Source organism: Periplaneta americana, chromosome 7, assembly GCF_040183065.1.
Source record: "Periplaneta americana isolate PAMFEO1 chromosome 7, P.americana_PAMFEO1_priV1, whole genome shotgun sequence".
Classification (NCBI taxonomy): Eukaryota; Metazoa; Arthropoda; class Insecta; order Blattodea; family Blattidae; genus Periplaneta; species Periplaneta americana.
Window position 1 is genome coordinate 121,037,711 of NC_091123.1, and position 19,999 is coordinate 121,057,709.

The following is a 19,999-nucleotide window of genomic DNA, read 5'->3' on the forward strand; positions in this document are numbered from 1 at the left end:
AATTGAACAAATAGATTAAAATAAAATAAGATATTGAGTATACAAATTAAGAAATATAACAAAAAATAAAATAATAAAATGAACAATTAAAAATACAAATTATAAAAGATTAAAATAAAGGCCAAAAGGCTACAATAGTAGCCAACTCGAGCAATAGCGGGATTACTATAAGGGCGAACACTGAAATGTTGGCGTTTTTTTAAGTACAGTACAAAAGATTACGAAGAAGGTGGTCTGAGCTGAGTTTGAATAAATCGCCATTATGCGTTTGGTGTTTAAAGTAATGATGAACAATTTTTGCTATTATTAATATTACATTCCATCCGCATCATTGTACACACTGCATACGAATAAAATCTGCATGATAATTTAGAAATAATTGCTGCACATAGGCAGACAACGTATATAAGTGAACTTTTCCGGCAATAGTCGAAAGGACGACGTGATTTCTACACGTTTATCACTTTCTGCGTGAAATGTAAGTTGCTATCTGGTATGCTGAAAACTTTAATGTAGAAAATCAGAAAGTAGATATTTTACACCATCTACAAGATTTGTAGGCTATAAACGAAAAATTAGACCTCAAGTCACTGTATCTGAAATTAGGTATTCAGAATATGTTGTACTAGCATCGCCGAAAACGCACAGTTGATTCAAAAGACAACTGACCTTAATTATTTTCATAAAAGGAGGCAAAAGGATGCAGAAAGCTATCGACAATATTACTAAATGAATCCAGAAATACTTCATTAGGCCCGTTTTTTAATATAAAGAAATATGTGCTTCAAAGATAAGATACGCCCGCAAGTTACATTGTGCAACGCTTCCTGTGACAATAAGATAAGATATATGATGATATTATCAATTTTTAATTCTACGGAATTCTCTGATGTGGGTACTATTTATTAATAACGAAGAAAAAAATCACTTCGGCGCCGGGGACAGAACCCACGACCCCTAGTTCTACGCACTAAGTGCTCTACCCCTGAGCTACGCCGAGTCTCAATCCACGGCATCGGACTGAACTCTTCTGCTTTGGTTTTTTCGCTTTTTAAACCTACACCATGTTCGACATAGGTCTATATCATACAGGAGCGTACTCTTAATGATGGGCGATAATCGATAGTACTATCGATAGTTATGACTTCTACTATAGAAACTATCGATAGTCAAATTGTTTCCAATATTACCGACAGTTCTGGCGACTAGTGCTATTAACGAAAAATGGGAAGATTATTCATGATATTATAAGGTCTTCAAACTGGAGCTGGGCAACACGATTCTTTTTCAGCGATTCTATCAGACATTACGAATCGTTTGTAACAATTCATTTATGGTTTGTTCAGAACCCCTTGTGTTTTGCAGGCTAGACAGAACACCAGGCATATTTCATACATGAAACTTACTTTTTTTAGTATACAATCGGAGTACCAATTTTATTGAAGGAAATTTACTTTGTCTTATTAAAAAAAGTTGCCTAGAAATTATGGATTGGACACTATAATAAAAGTATGTTCATAACTAATACGTAAATGAACAAATGGACACCGGTAACAACAAATCAAATAAGTGTAATGCATAATATGAAATATCGTGTGTAAAGAAATACAAGAGTAGAACAAATTACAATTACTTACTAAATAGAAGAGCAAATAACTACATACATTCTAGTGTAACATTTAACTTTAGACTCAAAATGTACACCTCTAAAACAGTATGTTAATATACAGGGACATCATTTTATTTTTACTTCAACTTTTATTGTACCCGAGTTTTTTAATGTACATCACTCCCACCCCTTCTACTAACGAAGTTCCAACTGTCCTCCACACACAACCAAGGCCGCAGTACTGAGTTAGTGATTATAGTACGTTTCAGTAATATGTTCGCGTTCTCCAGTGACGAAAACTTCCAATATTGAATCATATTTTCGCACAGGTACTGTCGTCCGTTTGCCTACGTCGCATCCCGATTTCCCCCACCTGCTTCTGCTCGCTCCACTGTAAGGACTAGTGGCTGGGCTTTCTTAGCTATTTTCTGAAAACATTAATTTCTGTTAGGAATTAATTGGACGTCTACGTAATATTATGGAACTGTTTTAAATAACTTAAATAAAAGGACCTCGTTAAGTAATTAACTATCACGTGATTCTCCCCCTTTCTACGATCCTGCGACATAACCACTTGGACGGACAGTAGATAGCGTGTCTGAGTAATTTTATCTGTGCGGGTCGGGCAGAAGTGAAGACTGAATTTACAGTACGTAAGGTACTCTTTTATAGAGTAGGTACAGAATTATTTCAACATGAGTTACTAAGTATGAAGGACGAAACTGGTAATTGGAATTAGATGCAATAGTCTATAGTGCGATAATAGGCACAAAAGAACTGAATCCTGTATCGAAATGAACGGCCACCATTTTCAAAAATGTGTTTAAATATCCATATTATGATTATTTTACATTTTAACTTCATTCTCTATATCGTACGCTAATGTGCTGTAGACAGTATAATATACTCTGCATTATGAATACGTTCACATGGATAACTCAGTTCGTGAGTAAAAACGCTTATTGTTAATACTGTACTGTATTTTGATTAAACAAAACCTAATGAAAATTATCAAACTGAAAATCGCGATATTTCCTACTTTACGTAAATGGATGAACTACTTTCCTTCCCTCCTGTACCTACTAAGGTGATTTGTTTGTATTTTACGCCAGTATCATCGAGCTCCAGTAGTGGAAGGAGGTAGCAAACGGTGTTTCCGGGTCTCAATCATTAATCCAAAGATATAGCCAGGTTAATATTAAAAATGTTAGTAAAAATAAAATGATATCCCTGTGTAATGCTTTTTAACTACTCTAAGTAGCTATAATACATTATTATTTCATTAATCATTTTAAGAAGTTAGAGTGTTATTAACAAAAAGAAAAGCACTCTCAAGCTCTAATGCTTGTACTTTCACGATTCATGTTGTTGCTCTTGACGATACCAACTGTAATGCCTGGATGGATGAAACTATGAATGAATGAATGAATGAACTAATTATTAATTAATGAAGCAATGAGTAAATCAATAAATTAGTGAATCAATCCATGGATGAATGAATCAATGAACCGATGGATGAATGAATAAATGAGTCGATGGATGGATGGATGGTAGTTGAATCGGTAGATGATTGATGGACTGAATGTAGTGAGATAGGAAGAAGTATCAGTTAAATGGTAGGCCTACACGATGACAATCGCGTCCTTGCATCGGCTCTTGGAACTCGTGCATGGATCAATGTGGTCTGCCTTTGCCGTCCACCCACAGAGAGTGAGAAACAACTCGAATATTGGTTAAACAGAATACTGAAACACTCCGCGAGACGGAAGTTTGCATACTGACTACAGCGCCAGGCGTTCAATAGCAATATAATTATAATATCTCTTTTCCGTAACCTATTGTGCACGACTCTATACGGAGTACTGCGTAGCGTACACATTTCAGGTCTGCTGTTCAGTGAACCACGTCAAAACAAAACAAAGCTAGACGGTTGGAAATGAGTGTTCCAATATAAAAATTTGCAGCGAGCACTTCATTAGGAAAAAAGAAAACGTATTTTATCAGAAAAGAGACATTTTTCTTTAAATTACAAAATGTTTACAGTCACTCGTTGTAATGTATAGGGACTCGTAAAGCAAATAGTCAGAGTAAATGATTTTGGTTTTATTGTCATTTATTGTGTTATTGTAATTTTCACCATATATTTATGTATTTATTAAAAAGATGTGTACATACATAAACTGTGTCCAGTTACAACGTTCACGTGTGAAACAAATAGGCCTATTAAGAACTAATTTCTATAATCTGGGATTAGAAACAGTAATACATGGAGAAAGAAATAACCTACAAACATTTCTAAATGAACAAAAGTTGAACCATCAGAGCCGAAATAATAATATTATATATATTTTAATATTAACTCAGTTTTAATAGTGAATATTCAAATTTCAATTCTTTCAATAAATCATCATGTTACTTAATTCTAAACTCATTTTTCTTTGATAAAGTATATCTATTTATTTTAAGAAGCGCAATTTAAAACTCAAAAGTCTGTAAAGAGAAAAAAAATAATGAGCATTGGCTTTTACTTTTTGGGTGAAAATATATTGTGAAACAAAAAAGCAGGCCTATCTAGCATCTAGATTAATTGTACTTATTGTGAGAATGATCTTTCTTTGTCCATAAGATGGCTTTAAAGAAATATTTTGTTTGTTATTAAATACATCTGACAGTATATTTTGTACGTAAGTAGCATTCTCATTGTTCAGTGCCTATACTACACTATACGAATAAGCAGATGTAAACGAAGCGGGAAGACGAGTCAAAGCCCTCCTTTGCAAGCGAAGCTAGTATGATCCATGTGCATCTAACTTGTACTCAAAGTAACCAAACGCAGAACTCTAATGATGCCATAGGCTATATACAGCGGTATGGCATAGTTGCGCCCCGCGGTCAATTGGGAGGCCAAGGCATGGCATAGTTGCGCCCCGAAGAAATCAGGTAGCAGAATGGACATGGCATACTTGCGCCCCGAAGAAATCAGGTAGCAGAATGGACATGGCATAGTTGCGCTCCGAAGAAATCAGGTAGCAGAATGAATATGGCATAGTTGCGCCCCGATGGGCATAGTACACACGAAAGTGATTGTCATAAAATAAATAAATTACTTAAAAATATTATAGTGGTAGCAGCATTGAAATCAGGCAGGCCTAGTATATGATCAATTTTGCTATTTAAAATAACACTTTTTTATCGATCACACACAATAAATTAACTGCATTTTTTGTTTTTACACCGATATCTTAACCCTACGGTACAGGGTTTCGAAAATTGAAACTTAGAACCATTGTGAATTATTAACTTTTTACCCTTTTCACTAAACTTAACATTCGATTTAAATTAATCTCACTGTACGCCACAGACGGTGTGAAGATCACTAATAAAATGTCAAGACAGCTAAGGCCCCATATTCCAACGGCTCACTCATTTGAATAGGTCAGTTAATAACGTAATGCAAACTTAATTGCGTTCTTTTTTACGGTACGTTTCGATAATCTCTGCATAAACAGTAGAAAAACAGTTAATAAAGTACTGCCAACTTCATGATGTTCATTTTAACGGTATCGATAATGAATATTAAATCGAATAAGAAATCAATAAGGTTGCTGATTGCGAGGCTCGAGTTTCCCTAGTGTCTTTTTCTCTCCCTATTTCATCGGGTCGCAACTATGCCATGCCCCTTTCTCTACCTGATGGGAAAGGGGCGCAACTATGCCCACAAAAGAGGGACCCTTTTTTATCTGCCGCATCTTACCTGACCGTGGGGCGCAACTATGCCCTGCCCATGTACAGTATATGTCGAAAATGGAGTAGGCCAAAAAAGGAAAAAAAGAAAAACAAAGGAGAAGAGTTCGATCCGATGCCGTGGATTGACCCTCGGCGTAGCTCAATGATAGAGCACGCAGGGCGTAGAGCTGGGGGTTCTGGGTTCAATCCCCGGCGCCGGAGAAATTTTTTCTCCGTTATTAATAAATAATAAGATAAAAATTAAATTATTTCAATCTTAACAAACATTTATGAACTCTATTTCCGTATGTTGATACAACTTTACATTTCCTATCTTTTGCAGTTAACTGTAGAAGTTTATTTAATTTTCTTTTAACTTTGAACTTTGCTTTTGTGTTTGCGTTTAGTGACAGCGTGTTGTGAATAATATTCAAATTTGTGCTTCTATTTTGTTCCCGTTATTAGGAGGACATACATAAATTCTAAATTTCAATAGCCTATGAATTCAAAGAAGAAGAAAAACATAAAATTTCTCTATTGCACAAAGGAACATTTTTCATCCAAAACAATAAGATAACTGATTTCATTTGTAAATTGGACATGGTAACTAAGTAAAATGTAATGAATTTTATGAAACTTCTCACAAAATAGTATTTTATATTGCTCATATTGCAATCGCTCAGATAATATTTCTATTTATGAAAATTAATAGCTATTTAAACGCTATAGCAATAATTTCTACATTTTCATGGAGAATTCAAGTCGATCTCAGCACACTTTCCGCATTGGTAGAATTCGTGTTTCCACATAAGTTTCAATACGAACCAAACTCGAATTCAATTCGTAAGTTTCGATACCAAAATAATTCAACGTTCTTATGTTAGTTAACTTTGGTTTACGTTGGCGACCCTGTAGAGAACAAACTGACAGTGGCATACCTCTAAGCCTTTTGCAGCATATTTTGGTGTGCCTAAAGGTTCTAATCTTGGCCCATTATTGTTTTTATTCCTTGTTAATGATATTCTGAATTTTGTACAACATTCTAACATTTTAATATTTGCCGATGATATTAAATTGTATAAAGAAATCAAAACTATATTAGTTTGTAAGTTACTTCAAAAAAATATTACAAACTTACATACTTGGAGTATTAATAATAAATTGTTCATACATCTTGATTACACAACTTTTAACACTGTATCACTTCGGAATATGTATGATAAGAACTTTCTTGTGTTAAATTTTAACGTACCAACAACGACCAATTCCGAAGATGACCGAAAATAGGTCGAAACATGTTAACAAGGTACGTTAAAATTTAACACAGGAAAGCTCTTATCATACATATTCCGAATAAATTGTTATTTGATAAGTGTATAATATGACTTTTCTAGATTGAAAAATACAATTAAATGTTCTTATAATATAGAGACAACAGGTTTAGCAGCAGAAAATGAACATAAAGGTTTAGGTATATAATTTAGCAATAATTTTACATTTCATAGACATATCAGGACGAATATTCGTCCTGGTCATATTAATAATATTATAAATTTGTCCTATAAACGTTAACGTTTTATTATGAGGATATCTTGTAAATATAAAGTCGAAACTATAATAATTTTGTGTAATTCCATTGTTCGATCTAAAATAGACAATGCTGAGGTTATCTGAAGTCCAGTTACTAACAAATTTAATATATTTTGTTACTAGAAAAAATTAAAAACAAATGTCAAAAATGGTTATATTGTAGACTTTATAATAATTATCCTACTTATGAGAGTTACGCTACAATTCTTCAACATTTCCATTTTACTAGTTCGCAAATTAGGCGAAATTGTCAATCTTTAAACTTTACTTTATAAAATTATTGACAATAAGTTTGACTGTATAGGTTTATTTATTGTATAACATTATATGAACCCAAGCTTAATACAAAATTTCGAAATTTATTTTTCATACAAGAAAATCACACAAAAATTTTCCAGTTTCCCAAATGTAGCAATTACACAATAAATTACATCCGAATGTTGATATTTTCAATACGAGAATGCAGTGTTTCCCTTTCCCATCCGACTGCGGTTACAAGAATGGAACGAAATCCTTTCGACACTGCCGCACGTGTGACAGTGACAAGAATTGATCTCTTATGGAAAAGGAGAGTTTCCACAAAGCCATAAAGTCCATTTTGATATATGTTCTAAACTTTTAGCATTAGGTTAATTTCAACAGCAATTCGGGTTGGTGTAAGCAACAACTATTCTGTCTGAAGAAATTATAAATTAAGGGCGTTGTTCTGCTGACGAGAATTTTAGAGTAAAAATAATAATTTCTCTTTACTCCCTGTATCTTTACAGCTAAGTAAAACACAATTTTGTAAAATATTTTTGTACAAATATATATTTAAACTTTTAATCGATTGTTTGTAAAAGTTTTCGATTGGGAATGTACACGTAATTGCATAAATAATAAGCTACTATAATAAGTCTTTCTTAAACACAGATGTGTAGGCCTACTAACTTTCAGCCAATTTAATTTGTTCTCAAGGCATGGCTCGGGACAGCGCAGAGTCAGGATGATACTGCAGTATTGGTGGATTAGATAATTGAGAGGGTAAACGGAAGAATCCTGAGGGAAACCCTTCACACCCACTTTGTGGCATCGAACCCCGGTCGCTACGATGGATGGAAGTGAGGCTAACAACTTGGCAACGGTGGAGGTAAAAGATAATTTATAATATATAAAGAAGAACTTCGAAAGCACCATTTTACTTATATTGATATGCCAAACAAAACCAAAAGAGAAATCTGGTGAGGATCATTTTGAACAAATAAGTTAAGAATTAAAGTACGTGCTATTTGCAAGTACAGACTTTTTTTTTATAAATGATTGCATTTGACTCAAATTATTTCTGGATGGAGTGATTGAAACTACACACGTAAGCACACACACACAGGGAGAGGTAGAGGGGGAGGAAGGAAGAGGGAAGATGGAGGGAGAAAGAGTGAGGAGGAAGAGTGGAAGGGGAGGGAAGAGTTGGAGAGGATGGGAGTGGGAGAGAGGGGAGGGGTTGGAGAGGTGAGAGTAGAGTTGGGTAAGAGGGTCATGTCGAAGGGAGAGAGAAGGTGAGAAGGCGAGAGACGGGTGAGGGGAAGGGGTGAGAGACGACTGTGAGGGAGAAGGGGAATAGTGAAAGAGGGTGAGGGCGAGAAGGGGTGGGAAAGAGGGATGAGAGGAAGAAGAGGTGAGAAAGGGATAGAGGGGAGAGTGGCGAGGGAGAGGGGGAGAGTGTGATAAGGTGAGAAAGGATAGGAGGGAGAGGGAGGAGAGGGGAAGAGGGGGATGGAGGAGAAGAAAAGGCAGAGAAGGGGACAGTGAGGGAGAGAGATGAAGTAGGGTAACGGGGAAAGGGGGAGAGGGGGAGAGGTGGAGAGAAAGATAGAAATCTCTCGTTTACTTGAAAACATAACCTTGTAAACATGGAATAAATAAAGTCTGCTTCTCAGGGAGCTTTACCTGAAAGTTAGATTTGCTTGTAAACACCATAGATCCGTGTGACTGAATCTGAGTCTTCTTCTGACGATGATGCAGAATTATTAGAATTTATACCATGAGGAGAAATAAAAAGAATATAAATATAAATAGGAGATAATGGGTGACGGATTACATCTAGTTTCAAGCAGAAAAGGCGAAATACATTCATTAGTACCGGACATGCACGGTGCGATATTCAAGCGACCTATAAGATTGAATAAGATGCAATTTGGTAAAATTCATGACCTGTAGTAAATTATGGAACGATATTCTAAGGAATATTGTACGTCTTAGATGTTACATGACATAAATAAATCTATTTCAAATATAACTACATAATTATGATACGCTAGGTTATATTTTTTGTTTAGTTAAATATTTACCAATAGTTAGACCTTTCGAAATTCGCTTCCATTTTTAATTTCTTAGTTTCAAATTTTATTGCTCAAAAACGTGTTGTGTATCGTATTCCAAACATCGGAAGTGTAACTTTTACAGAACTCTTTTTATGGCAACTAAATGACAAAGAAAGAGTAAACACTTCATTCTTTCATGCCTCTGATTGAGGTTCTGGCTAACATGTACATTATCAGGCAGTACACCTCATTTGACGATGAATAACAATGTTTTATGCATCTCAAGTCTGATTACTGTAATATGTAGCTAATCGACGATGTATACAATGGAGAGGAAAAGCAACTGACCGCCCTACTCCCATTATCTCCTGGCCTAGTTGCCTCATAAGTGGTGCCTTGTTACTATCACTTGTGGGCTTCAGATAGTTGACTAAACAACAGCCAGTGTTTCATTTACTTATTTACTTACTTATGGGTTTTAAGGAACCCGTTGGTTAATTGCCATCCTCATGTAAACCCGCCATCGGTCCCTATCCAGAGCAAGATTAATCCAGTCAGTCCACAGCGAACAGCGGATCAGTACAGATGTGTGCGGAGGGAGCTCGGCAGTGGAGAAATATTGTAGCAGAGGCATTGACACCGGCATCGCGTAGTAGAGTAATAATGGCGAATAGTGAAGAAAATAGTCAAGCAGTAGTGAAACTGGAAGCAAACATTGAAGAGATCTACAAGAAGTTGGAAACGCTACAGAAGGAAAACGATCTAATGAAAAGTAAGGTGAAATATCTAGAAGAAGATCAGAGAAGAAAGAACTTAATATTTTTTTGGAATCGAGGAAAGGAAGAAGGAACAGGCATTGGGAACATACGAGACTGTAGTGAAAGTGTGCTGGGATTGGTTCAGGATTGATGTGAGTGATGGACAAATAAGAGAAGCATACAGAATCGGGAAAAATGGAAATAGACCTATACTAGTTAAATTCTCAAGTATAATGGCAAAAGAAAAAATTTTGAGCAAAAGAAAGTACTTAAGAAACTCAAATATTAGACTGGAACATGATTTTGAATATGAAGTAAGATGCAGGAGAAGAATATTGGTTCCTTTTATGAAGGCTGCAAGAAAAAATGGTCATTTCGCTAGATTATGCGGAGACAAATTAAAGATAAATGGGCAGATGTTTGATGTGGAATTCTGCTTGGAAAATTTGAACCATAAAGAGCTAGGGACAATGAAAGAGGAAATAAGGAACATTATAGTAAAACATACGATGGGAGAACTATTTGAAAAATTAGAAGGTGGAGAGGTCATCACACAGGAAAGATTAGCAAGCGATGGAATGAACCAATCAACGAGTAACATGAACCAGGAAGAGAGGCCAGCGACCAGAGGAATGCATAGCTCAGCAACAGCAGCGGACGAAGATGTCAACAAGCAATTAAAGAAGAAACAAGAGACTTGCACTGAAATTATGGTGACGACATCAGGTAGACAGGGGAGAACAGAAGGACGGCATACAGAGCTGAGAACAGCAAAAAGAGTTCAGTGAATCCAGCTGGGAGAACAAATATGGGTCAGCAACTACAGAAGGGATCGAGAGATGAAGAAGATACCAAGATAAGAAGACAAGATTATACAAGAACTGGAAGGGATGAAGCAACATTAGGGACACCGAATAGAGGTTTGCTAGTGGGAAGAAGTAAGGGACAGAAAACTTATAACTTAAGAGGTTGGTGCTTGAGTGGCATGAGTGACAAAACGTAAGAAAGTGATAAAGTGAAAAGAGTGATAGTGACAGAAAAGACGGTAAGGCAAGGGAATAATGGTGAAAAAGGATAAGATATAATAAGTAAGTAGTGATACAAATATAATAAATGAAACGGTAGAAACTACTTCGTCTGAAAATATACAGATTAGATTAATGGGAATTAGTGGTTAGTGAATGTTAGTGATTCAAGTGAATAAATAAGGTAACAACTATGGAAGAGTTCAACAAATATAAACAATGTTCGGACCAATTAATAAGAGATCGAGAGAAGTCATTGTTTAGTTAATTAAGAATAAGATAGATAACTAGGAAAGGGAAGGGCAAATATAAGAAGAAGGGAGGGAAACAGAGGTCAGGGACGTGATAGAAAAGTGATCAGGGTCATTTATATGTAATAGCCGGAGGTTTAGAAAAAGGGTAAGCAGAAATTCATGTATCCAAGGGAGTGATGGCACTGTATACAGAAATGTGAAGAGCCATCACGACCGATGTAAGCTGGTGGAATAAATATATCATATATCATATCATATCTACCACCATATCGCACCTCCCTTAAATCCATTTATTATTATTCTCCCATCTACGTCTCGGCCTCCCCGAAGGTGCTTTTCCCTCCAGCCTACCAACTAACACTCTATATGCATTTTTGTCTTCCAACTATATGCATTTCTGGATTCGTCCATACGTGCTACATGTCCTGCCCACTTCAAACGTCTGGATTTAATGATCCTAATTATGTCAGGTGAAGAATACAATGCGTGCAATTTTGCATTGTGTAACTTTCTCCATTCTCCTGTAACTTCATCCCTCTTAGCCTCAAATACTTTTCTAAGCAGCTTGTTCTCAAACACCCTCAACCTCTGTTCCTCTCTCAAAGTGAGAGCCCAAGTACACAACCGTGCAAAACAACCGGTAATATAACTGTTTTATAAATTTATTCTAACTTTCAGCTTTTTGAGAGCAGACTGAATGACAAAAGCTTCTGTTTCATTTAAAGAAAAAAAACATTAATTATTCCAGGTTTTAAAACAGTCACTTCCTCAGTCTTCCTTCTAGATTATATTTCACGAACCTATTGGTTCTTCTCGCATTTGGAGACGTGTTATGCGATTACACACAGGCTATTTCTAACCGAACTGTCCATCTGTTCCTGTGGATGTTGTTCCCTTCCTCCAAAGCGATTTCTATAACACAGTATGCGACAAGACAAATGCCAATGAAATTTTTCCTCATCTGCTGTCCACGTTTTCCTAGCAATGCAATATTTATTTATTTATTTATTTATTTATTTATTTATTTATTTATTTATTTATTTATTTATTTATTTATTTATTTACTTATTTACTTATTTACTTACTTACTTACTTATTTACTTACTTACTTACTTACTTATTTATTTATTTATTTATTTATTTATTTATTTATTTATTTATTTATTTATTTATTTATTTATTTATTGTATAATAGCAATACCCGTGCGCTTCGTAGCACTTTCTACAACTACATATAATTGACGTACAGTAAATCTATTATATTTTCAAATACAACTTTGCAATTTCTTAGTGAACAATAGCTTATTATGTTGCAGGTCGTTTGCTCTTGAATTAAAGTATTTTTGAAGTTGTATTTAAAACTATGGATGTAAGTGTTATTTTCAGGCAATGTTTTCTAGAGATGTTCAATAGATTCTACTTTTAAGCTTGGTGCTATATAAGACCAACAGATAATTGGTCAGCGTCTGAAACAAAATACAGTATATTTGTAAGAACTGTGGGTTGTTACTCTCATCTGGAAGAAGACTTCCAATTAAATGATACGCCTATGCTTAAACTATGAATGTTGGCATAAAATTGACTATATGTATAGTCCGGGTCAGCTTACTTAATACTCTACTTAACCATTTTTCCCCTATTACTATATAAGCTAGGAGATAATAGTGATTTTCTAGTTTGCAGATTGAATTTCCTTTTGCCGACTTCGTTTTGAATTTCGGCACTAAGAAATACTACAACTGGTAGTGATGTTATAACTATTATGTTGGCAGCAGTGGCACAAGTTGTCGGTAGTTTAAATTCTGAAAATTCAAATTGTTCTAGATTTCTGAGCCCATTAATGGAAGATAGTGAAATTTGAATATACTAATAATTACTTAATATCAGTATTAATATTAATACATAATAGTTGTTGTAAGTGTAGCTTTGTGTTGTGGTTATAATTTCAAGATTAGGGTCAGGTAGGCTAAGTGTAAATAAATACCGATATAACATATTTCGTGTGATACGTGCCCTTGAGTAATCGATAGAAATATCATTTCACATTTTAATTAATTTCTTTCGTGTTTAGACTTTTATTACAATAGTGGAGTAAATATTCTAAAGCACACATTTCAAAATGGCATTCGTTTTCGGAACTCGTACTAATCATTTCACGTGATCAAACAAAATACATTTTTAGTTTAGCTCTCGTGAATCGTAAACTGTTTAATCAAAGCAATGAATTTCATGTTGTCAGACAAATTACATTTTAATATTAGATCATACACTAATCTACTACCTCCTAACATAATGTGTGAGAGGTCCAGAAGAAAAATATACTCTTTCACAAACTATTGAACCTTTTAGAAAACACGTTCCCAACATAAATATAAGATGTGGTAAATAAGCAAGACATTATTATTGCTAATACTATATCATTATCATTATTATTATTATTATTATTATTATTATTATTATTATTATAATTATTATTATTATAACTTAGTACATGGCATTGTGTAATTTTATCCTCTTTTGGTGAGATCTAGTATTAGTTGGCAACACTGAAGAGACGGCCAAATTAGCTTTTTAGGGCCGTATTCATAGACATTTTTAGCGCAGGCTTTCGGTGGATTATCAGCGTTTTTCGTATCCATAAACCAGTGTTAGCGATAGGATATGATTTGAATTCTGTACTAGTAACCAGTGGATAGCCGGGGTTAGCTTAGTACGCTCGTAGCGCGTGCTGGGAAATGTCTGTGAATAGCACCCTTAGGAACTACTCTTACGTGATCCTAAGTATATTTATTTTGCACCAAACTATGTCACTTGAAGTAAGGTGTGGTACTTGTATTATTTAAAAAGTGTGTTGATAACGGATACAGTCCTATAAGTTCTTAATTTATTGGTTGTAGGGGGCTCCTGGATCTCAGGAAGAACAACTTCTACAGGGACATCATTTTATTTTACTTCAATTTTTATTGTACCTGAGTTTTTGAATGTACTTCACTCCCACCCCTTCTACTAATGAAGTTCAATCGTCCTCCACACAGATCCAAGACCGCATATACAGTCATAGTAGCCTTACGATCATAGTAAACAGTACGTTTCAAAAATATGTTCGCGTTTTCCAGTGACGAAAGAACATTCAATATTGAATCATTTTCGCACAGGTCGTATCCCGGTTTCCCCCACCAGCTTTTATTCGCCAGCTAGTGGCTGGGCTGTCCTAGCTCTTTTCTGAGAACATTAATTTGAAAGTTTATGTAATATTATACAACTGTTTAAAATAACTTAAATAAAAAGGCCTCGTTAAGTAATTAACTGTCACGTGATTTCCTCCCTTTCTACGACCCTACGACATAACCACTTGGACGGACAGTAGATAGTATGTCAGGGTAATTTTATCTTTTCGGATCGGGCAGAAATGAATATTGAATTTAGAGTACGTAAACTACTCTTTTACAGAGTAGGTACAGAATTATTTCAACATGAGTTACTAATACGAAGAACGAAACTGGTAATTGGGATTAGGTACAATAGTCTACAGTGCGATAATATGCACATTAGAACTGAAGCCTGTATCGAAATGAACGGTCACCATTTTCAAAAATGTGTTTAAATATCCATATTATGATTATTTTTAAATTTAACTTCATTCTCTATATTGTACGCTAATGTGCTGTAGACAGTATAATATACACTGCATAATGAATACGTCCACATGGACAGCTCAGTTGGTGAGTAAAAACACTCATTGTTAAAACGTACTGTACTTTGATTAAACAAAAACCTAATGAAAATGATTAAACTCAAAATCGCGATATTCCCTAGTTTACGTAAATGGGTGAACTACTTTTCTTCCCTCCTATACCTGGTAAAGTGATTTGTTTGTATATGACGCCAGTATCATCGAACTCCAGTCGTGGAAGGGGGTAACAAACGGCGTTGATCCAAAGGTATAGCCAGGTTAATATTAAAAATGTTAGTAAAAATAAAATGATGTCCCTGTATAACAGCGCAATATAATCCGTTTGGCTCATTGTTCCATCTTTTTGCATTACATTTATTGCATAGTTTATTCATTTTACCTATTTTAACACAATTCACGTAAGCATAGTCAATATTTGAATCATAATGGAATGCGAAGCTAACGTACTATTACTGCATACTAAATCAGTACATTCTCGTTGTTGGTTAATTCTCTGAGAACTTTCAGCTCTGTTTCCTTTTCTCGAGCCTGGTAAGTTCGAACTCTGTTATAGGCAAGCCGATCAAAGTGTTCGGTGCTAGTTTCTCTCGGTCGAGCCGCTGAAGTGACTGCATTGTTAGTTCGTAAACGAATCTCCCGTTCTTCCTCACTCTTATTAAATCTCCGAATTTTGTTTTGCTTGAATGAGAAGTGTTTTGGGATAACAGACTTTTGTTTTTGCATTTTGAAGTACGTACTATATAAAATGCAACAGGCCTGTCTACCTAACGTAAACGGTTAGAACCTTTTTCACAGAATACTACCCAGCATAATTAATGTATAACTTATACTTATCCACTATGACTAAATGAACGGAGCACAAATCGAATTCAAAGCCCCACAAGCACTACCGCTCCTATAGGAGGCAGCGGAGCATGGGTGCTATCTCCCACGATTCTCGATGAAGTGAAACATTCAAAATGGGATATATCATTTATTAATGTTCAACCTACACTACAAAATAAGATGCAACTTCGACATCCTTCCACACCACAAACACTTAATTATATTTCCGATAATTTCTCTTTCTCCGCTGTGGAAAACTGCGTTATTTTTCCCCGCGACGCGATGGTGTGATTGCACCATAATTTCTACCCTGTGGTTGCCGCTCCTTGTTAACACTACTGGTATGCAGTGAAGGAAATAGTTGTATGTTTCTTGACTAGAGATTATGATGCGGAGCATGCGCAAACAACTCACTTGGCTCCACCCATGTTACGCGCTTCCTTCCCTCTGCCTCTCTGTCCCCACTCAGGAAGTTCAAGATAACTTGTAATTACAGTACATAGAGTTCGAAGTTGAGGCATAGTATCTCTTAAGTCAGCGGTCTCAAACATGAGCTAATTGGGCAGACCTCGCTCCTTCCTGAATAACGCTGCCCTCAGGAGGGCAGCTAGATAAGCGTTCGGATATGTTCGTGACAGTAACGTCAAACACCGCGTAATATGAACAGATCAACTCGGTTACTAGTTACACATTGCTTTCCGTTAGCGTCCGTAGAGAAATGACTCTGTCTAAAGTGGCTAGGAAATCTGAAAACTATGCGTTACGAGAAAGTTTGGATAAAGATTATTTGTTTACAGAGAGTGGAACTAATAGGGTTGAGATAAAGGAATTTTTAGACAGTCTTTAAGCACCCAGTACCAGAGCTTACTGATGAGGAATGAGTACAAGATTTAGCCTTTCTTAGTCATATCACTGCGTCTTAGTCAAAAGTCTACAAGGGAAAGATAGCTTAATAGCTGACATCAAAGCTTTTATCATGAGGCTCACGTTATTGGAAGCCCAGCTGAAACTCAGGGTTATCTTGTTTAACAGAAAAGCAACATCTTACAGTGAAATTTTGAAAGATCTTAGAATATCATTTGAGCAGAGATTCAAGGAGTTTCAGCTTTTTAAAAAGCATTTTGACTCGTTTACAACTCCATTTTCGGTGATGTACATACATACATACATACATACATACATACATACATACATACATACATACATACATACACACATACATACATACACACATACATACATACATACATACATACATACATACATACATACATACATACATTACATTACATACATGTGTGTTCATTTATACAATTTTGTATAGTACAATGTACAAGTAAGTTATTTTATCATTCCCAAATATGAATGAATACACATATATGGAATATATCCATTCAGAAAGCTTACTTTCATTTTCCTTAAGCAGAGACCACTCACAATGTCACACGCTACGGATTATGTCTGTGTCTAACGTCAAATGTAATACGTTAATAACATGTTATGAATCAAAGGCGATGTGGGTGTACGTCTTATCACAGAAGTGTTACAGTCAACGCTCTCAAGGTTACATCATTCTACGATCGGGTTCCTTCAGTTTCGCAATGAACAACGATGCTTTGCCCAGTGCAGTTTTTAACCTTGAGACCGGTATCTTAAGTTACGTGCACACAGGATTGAACTGTGTTTACAAAGCAACTGACAAGATAATCCTCTGCCCTCATACACATATGAATCCTATAGATTCAAAATCCTCTATATCCAATTTCACAAATTGATGGATTTTGATAGTAACTGGTTCCAAATAGTGGGAATTTTCAACCTAACAGTGACTTTTAACAAACCTCTTGCTTTAAATTTAATGGCTCTTTTAATTCAAATTATATAAATGATTAAATTCATTCTTAGCAAGCAATATGTAGGCATAACTCAATTATGAACAAAATGGTCTTTAGGGGGTTTTGAATCTAGAGGATTCATATCATTGCCAGTCGAATGGAGTTCTAATACGTAATACAGGCCCAGCAAGAGAAAAAAATAATAACCCTTCGCTTTAAGGGCAAATGTAAATATTTTATCGGATGGAATACGAGTACAATGTATTATCATTTCTCATATGTAGAAAAATAATATTTCTTAGGATTATAAGCAGTTATTCACAGCAAAACTATTTACAAAGATACTTAGTAGTAGTAGTAGTAGTAATAATAATAATAATAATAATAATAATAATAATAATAATAATAATAATAATTTATTATCAGCTTATCAGAACGTGCATTTGTAAATATGCATTATTTATACTATACGGAAAAGAAGAGGTATAAATAAAGTAATAAAGTATTAGTCAAGAAATAAACTAGTGTTTTTTTTAATTTCGTTACTTTACGACATTTTATCAACTGCTATGGTTATCTACCGTCTGAATGAGATGAAGGTGATAATGCCAGCGAAGTGAGTCCAGGTCCAGTGCCGAAAGTTACCCAGCATTCGATCCTAATGTATTGAGAGAAAACTTGTCTTGAAATAATAATATTAATATAAAAGAAACAGCTTTTAGATAATAATATATTCTTAAACATAAACCTAACCCCTGTACGAGTAAAGCTCGTGTTCTAGGGATAAAACTGAACAAACAGTAGCTTGATAAGCTTATCGTCGCTTAAGAACCGATACCGCGTAACTGACAAAATGTAAATTTTACAGGAAAAGGAAAAAACCGAATAAAAACCATAAAAATAACGCAATAGTCTTGAAAAGTGGTGTATGGCTATGAAATATCATAACTAATTTGTAACTAAGTGAAAATGGATGATCATGGCCGTAGATATTTGGCCATGTCACTTACGCGGTATTGGAACTCTGCCGTTGACTACATTTTGTTAGTTACGCGGTATTGTGAGGCAACTTTAGCAGCTTCAGGACACATGTTGACAAGTGTTTTAAAACTGCCTTCTGGAAATATTATTCGTGCTCTTGTATATGTCAATGTGTTATCTGAATTGTTGTCCTACCGTCTGACTTGAGGTCAAGGTCGGTAGGCTGTAGCTTGAATCAGCACTAGATTACGTTCCAGACAATGATTGCTGCATTCTTAGTCAATCAAATGCTGAAACTATGGGAAAGCAAAAAGAAGACACAGTTCAATGTTTATTGTAATAATAATAATAATAATCTGATACCAGGTACTTTATTTTCACACTACGTATTTGAATAGATAAGTAGAATTGTTACTAAGACGTTGCTGACAAATATAATTTTATAATAAAATAATGAATAATAATAATAATGTTATTATTATTATTATTATTATTATTATTATTATTATTATTATTATTATTGACAATGAACTTTACTGACTTGCGAATAATGAAAAGAAAATCATATAAAAATATAATAATGATGATAATTTTTCAGGCACAGTATTCGTTGAACACAATAAAGAAATAATTATAGGCCTATGCTGAAATCACAAAAAGTAATCCTTGAGTAACCCTAGTGTGGAATACTATCATAAAAACTATGGCACAATCGGTTCTATATACAATAATGTGACGGTAATTTAGGCAGGCTACTAATGCTCTTTTTTTCCTGTGCTTTTGCACGAGAGGATGACTTTTTTGTTACTGAAGGGACGCCATCAGTACTATTAGCTAACCAATATCGCACAGTCATTCTTTAATTCCCAATGTACACAGAAACATCTTTTTACAAATCTGAATTTTTTTCTCATCAACTTTTAGGTTGTAGACAAATGTTCTCTTTCTTCTCGATTGAGAATTTGTACTGCCAGATCTTTTTGTAGGAGTGAAATCCACAAGATTTGATACGTAAACGGTCCTTTGTTCCCAAGTCATAGTTTTCCAGAATGCCTGAAAGATGTGTCTTCTCTTATTAGAAATTAAATTACAGCCCCTTACTTTCGAATTTTGGCACATTTTATAACTACACTCTGGCCCCAAATTCCTTGCATCTCTTTCCGTATCATGTGTCACTTTGCCATCTTTAGATCTCTTGTAGCTAAGATAAGCTCCCTCTTCCATTCTAAGTTTTCTATTTTTCACTTTCTTCCACTTACCCTTTTGTGGCTTTGAACTTCTTTTTTCTTTTCTGTCAAATTTCCATGAAACGCTTGTAGATTCTTCTCTTTACCTTTTCCTGACGAATGTAAAGATGTAGAATAAGTAGCACTCACAAATTCTTCGGGATCGTCTACATCTG

General features: G+C 35.0%; 1 protein-coding gene across 4 annotated transcripts in view; it reads left to right on the forward strand.

The window, feature by feature from the left end:
* Positions 1-19,999, forward strand: part of LOC138703408 (uncharacterized) — a 74,978-nt gene that overhangs the window by 41,568 nt on the left and 13,411 nt on the right. For all 4 annotated transcript variants that reach the window (XM_069831235.1, XM_069831234.1, XM_069831237.1 and 1 more), the window contains one exon: positions 7,883-8,054. In XM_069831235.1, the coding sequence (XP_069687336.1) occupies positions 8,016-8,054 (39 nt within the window). In that variant the 5' untranslated portion in view covers positions 7,883-8,015. The remainder of the gene's footprint in view (positions 1-7,882; positions 8,055-19,999) is intronic.